Genomic DNA, 3,105 nt, shown 5'->3' on the forward strand with positions numbered 1-3,105 from the left:
TGGATAGCTGGCCAATCACAGCATACCTCGCTTTTTCAGACCGATGAGCTTTGTAAAAATCGACGCGTTTCAAAAAGGCGGGGCATAGAGGAGAAACAATAATGTACAGTATGTGGAAAATAATGTGTTTTTTTAACTTTAAACCGCATAAACACATTTCATTACACCAAATACACAAAATAATGTTCTTTTTAGCAATATCATATGACCCCTTTAATGAAATATCACCCTCATTTTTCTAAACCCAATTTTCATTACCATTCTTCATAGAGCTGGTCTCTTGAAAACAAAAGAATTCTACAAATAAACACTTTGGAGGCTGATTTATTAAAACAATTAGTACAAAACAAGCAGTTTAGGCTGTTTTTCTGGAGGAAAATGACAAGCAAGCACATCATTCATGCATGGGGATATTTTTAGCAATTCCTATCAACTATACTGCATGCACTATTTGTCCCAAGGCCTAAGCATTTGAGCGCATCCTTGAAGGTTTTAGATTCATTAGCTCACACTGAATCTTGTAGAGGTTGCTGGTGTCTTTCTTGGAGAGCAGATTGGAGTGGGCATCTTTCCTGGCATCCACTTTGTGTGCAAACATGGAACTCAACCAGCCTTCATCACTTTTATTCGCAAAGCCTCTAAAGATTCACAAGCAATACTGTTTCAGCAAGTGATGCATCACAAGCTGCAATGCACAATATTATAAAAAGCTAGTATGCACATGGGTAGTTGATGTGACATTTCAAGCAGAGACAGCAAAGGCCGGCAGTGTGACATGCTAAATTCCAATACTCAATAAATAGAGTTTTAATGACTTAATATTAACTTTTATAGCTTAATACTAATAGCTAACCTCCCCTTACAAGTACATACAGGGTTCAAATCAAATCAGGGTCAAATGAGATGCACAATTAGATGACACTCCTTATTTTGTCAGTAAAAATACTTTTTGTAGATTTACATAGTTTGAGGACAAATTTCCTCTCTGTGGAGACAAAGTTATTTTATATATATATATATATATATATAAAATCATTACTTTAATAAGTATATGTACATTTCTATGGTTAAATATAATATAGCATCTGCTAAAATATAATAATAGTAATAATAAAAACTACATTCATAAAAACAAAAAATATACATGTAAATAAATATACAAAAGGTTTTCTTTAGTAGATTTAGCCTGTAGTTGTTGTTGTTTTTTAATTGGTTTATTATTTATGGTTAAAATCTGCTAATCTGCTAAAATATCATCATAATAATAATGACAAACTTGATTTATGAAAACCAAACGTACTGCAAGTTCAACTAAGTGCTCAAAGAAATTATTGGAATGTCAGAGGAAAAGGTTATTTCATGTGAAAAATCTCGCAATATTACCTGTGCATTGTGAGCGATAATTTGAGTAACTGAATTTATGCATTTTAAAAATTCCCTTGTCAGACTGCAGGACGCTTCTATGCAGCACATTAAGCCTACACTTTACCTTATACATATATATTTTAACATAAAGCCCTGATGTTTAAAAGCAAGATTATGCCCGTATTATTAATCAACTGCCCACATACTGAATATATGACTGAATGGACTCTAGATCTGCAATTTTACTTGCATTGCCGAATTAATTTAGCAATCGTATCGTGCTACACGCATCTGTCCGTGACTAATGCACATTACCTGGCCAGCCCTGTTGAATGCACCTTGTTAAGGAAATGCTGCTGTCTCTTGAGGATATTATGTAGAGACCGTGCTGTCGCCATTATTCTCTCGTGTTGTTTGTAGAGTCGCGTCTATATGAAGTTGCAACACGCGCGTTTGTCTGAGTTAATGTTTGACTCGCGTGAACTGTTGGACTTCAGCTTCATGTGCGCCTTTGATTCGATGAAGTTTAGAAACTCTTTATCACGATGATTAATCTGTTGATATGTTCGCTGATGTAATTAAAATCCAGTCAAAGAAAACAAAAACTTTTCAAACAAGACTAATGCCGAGTTCACACTGCACGATTTTAGCCCGATTTTTCACTCGCCGACAGGTTTTGCGAAATCGCCGACAAATGCCCGACATCGGAGGCAAATCGGTGCTCGTTCACGCGAGTGACAATCAAGCAGTGTGAATTATCAAAGACGCGATCTGAGGGAATCGCCGACACGTCGCCGACACCCGCGAAATATTTGGCATGCTAAATATCTAGAGCTGGGTTGCTTCTTGACTAGTTTTAAAGGTTTTCTGGTGGAAACGTGCAGAATAACAATAATAATAAGGAAATCCGATCAAATGCAATAGGCAACCATGTTTGCTGCCTATACCATAGTAGGATTACTCCAAATTAAAATGTCAGAATCTAAAAGCTTCTTATACTAACCCGCTGAGGGAAAAAAAACATCTTAAAGGGGTCATATGATGCGATTTCAAGTTTTCCTTTCTCTTTGAAGTGTTACAAGCTCTTGGTGCATAAAGAAGATCTGTAAAGTTGCAAAGACTAAAGTCTCAAATCCAAAGAGATATTCTTTATAAAAGTTAAGAGTCAAATAATGATCTTTAAAATAGCATCATATGACCCCTTTAAACCAGCCTAAGCTGGTTTACAGGTCTTCGTTGGTTTTCTCAGCAGGGTGTCTATATAAAAATCCAAAACTGTGTTTTTACTAATGACATACCATGGTGTAAGTCGTCAGAAACTATGGTTATGGTAATTATTTGTAAGGAAGATTTCATGTGTGTGACATGGACATGACACCTCACTTGAAAAGTCTTGCAGTTTGAGAAATAAGCTTTAGAAATACAAATATTTCATGTAGTCGACATTAAATGAGGCCATGAAGCTGCATGCATCTATCAAAAGTGAAAGAAATGAATACATGTATTAATGCTCAAATAAATGCTGTACTTTGAACATTCTTATCAAAGAATCCTGAAAAAAATGTATATCATGGTTTACACACAAATATGAAGCAGCACAACTGTTTTCAACATTTATAATAATCTTTTAAATATTAGAGTGATTTCTGAAGGACCATGTGACAGTGAACGCTGGAGTAATAATGTTGAAAATTTAGCTTTGCATCACAAGAAATAAATCACATTTTAAAATATATTCAA

The 3,105-nt window shown here is 35.0% G+C and overlaps 1 protein-coding gene across 1 annotated transcript in view; it reads right to left on the bottom strand.

Moving 5' to 3' along the window:
- The window catches only part of LOC107755818 (protein NipSnap homolog 1-like), a 6,507-nt gene extending 4,524 nt beyond the window's left edge, over positions 1–1,983 (bottom strand). Inside the window, exons 1-2 of the mRNA XM_016572738.1 lie at positions 1,681–1,983; positions 511–638 (exon numbers count right to left, since the gene is read on the bottom strand). Coding sequence (XP_016428224.1) covers positions 511–638; positions 1,681–1,763 — 211 coding nt within the window. The 5' untranslated portion in view covers positions 1,764–1,983. The remainder of the gene's footprint in view (positions 1–510; positions 639–1,680) is intronic.
- Between the last annotated feature and the right edge of the window lie 1,122 nt (positions 1,984–3,105).

Source organism: Sinocyclocheilus rhinocerous, unplaced genomic scaffold (genome assembly GCF_001515625.1).
Source record: "Sinocyclocheilus rhinocerous isolate Xijiao unplaced genomic scaffold, SAMN03320098_v1.1 scaffold352, whole genome shotgun sequence".
Classification (NCBI taxonomy): domain Eukaryota; kingdom Metazoa; phylum Chordata; class Actinopteri; order Cypriniformes; family Cyprinidae; genus Sinocyclocheilus; species Sinocyclocheilus rhinocerous.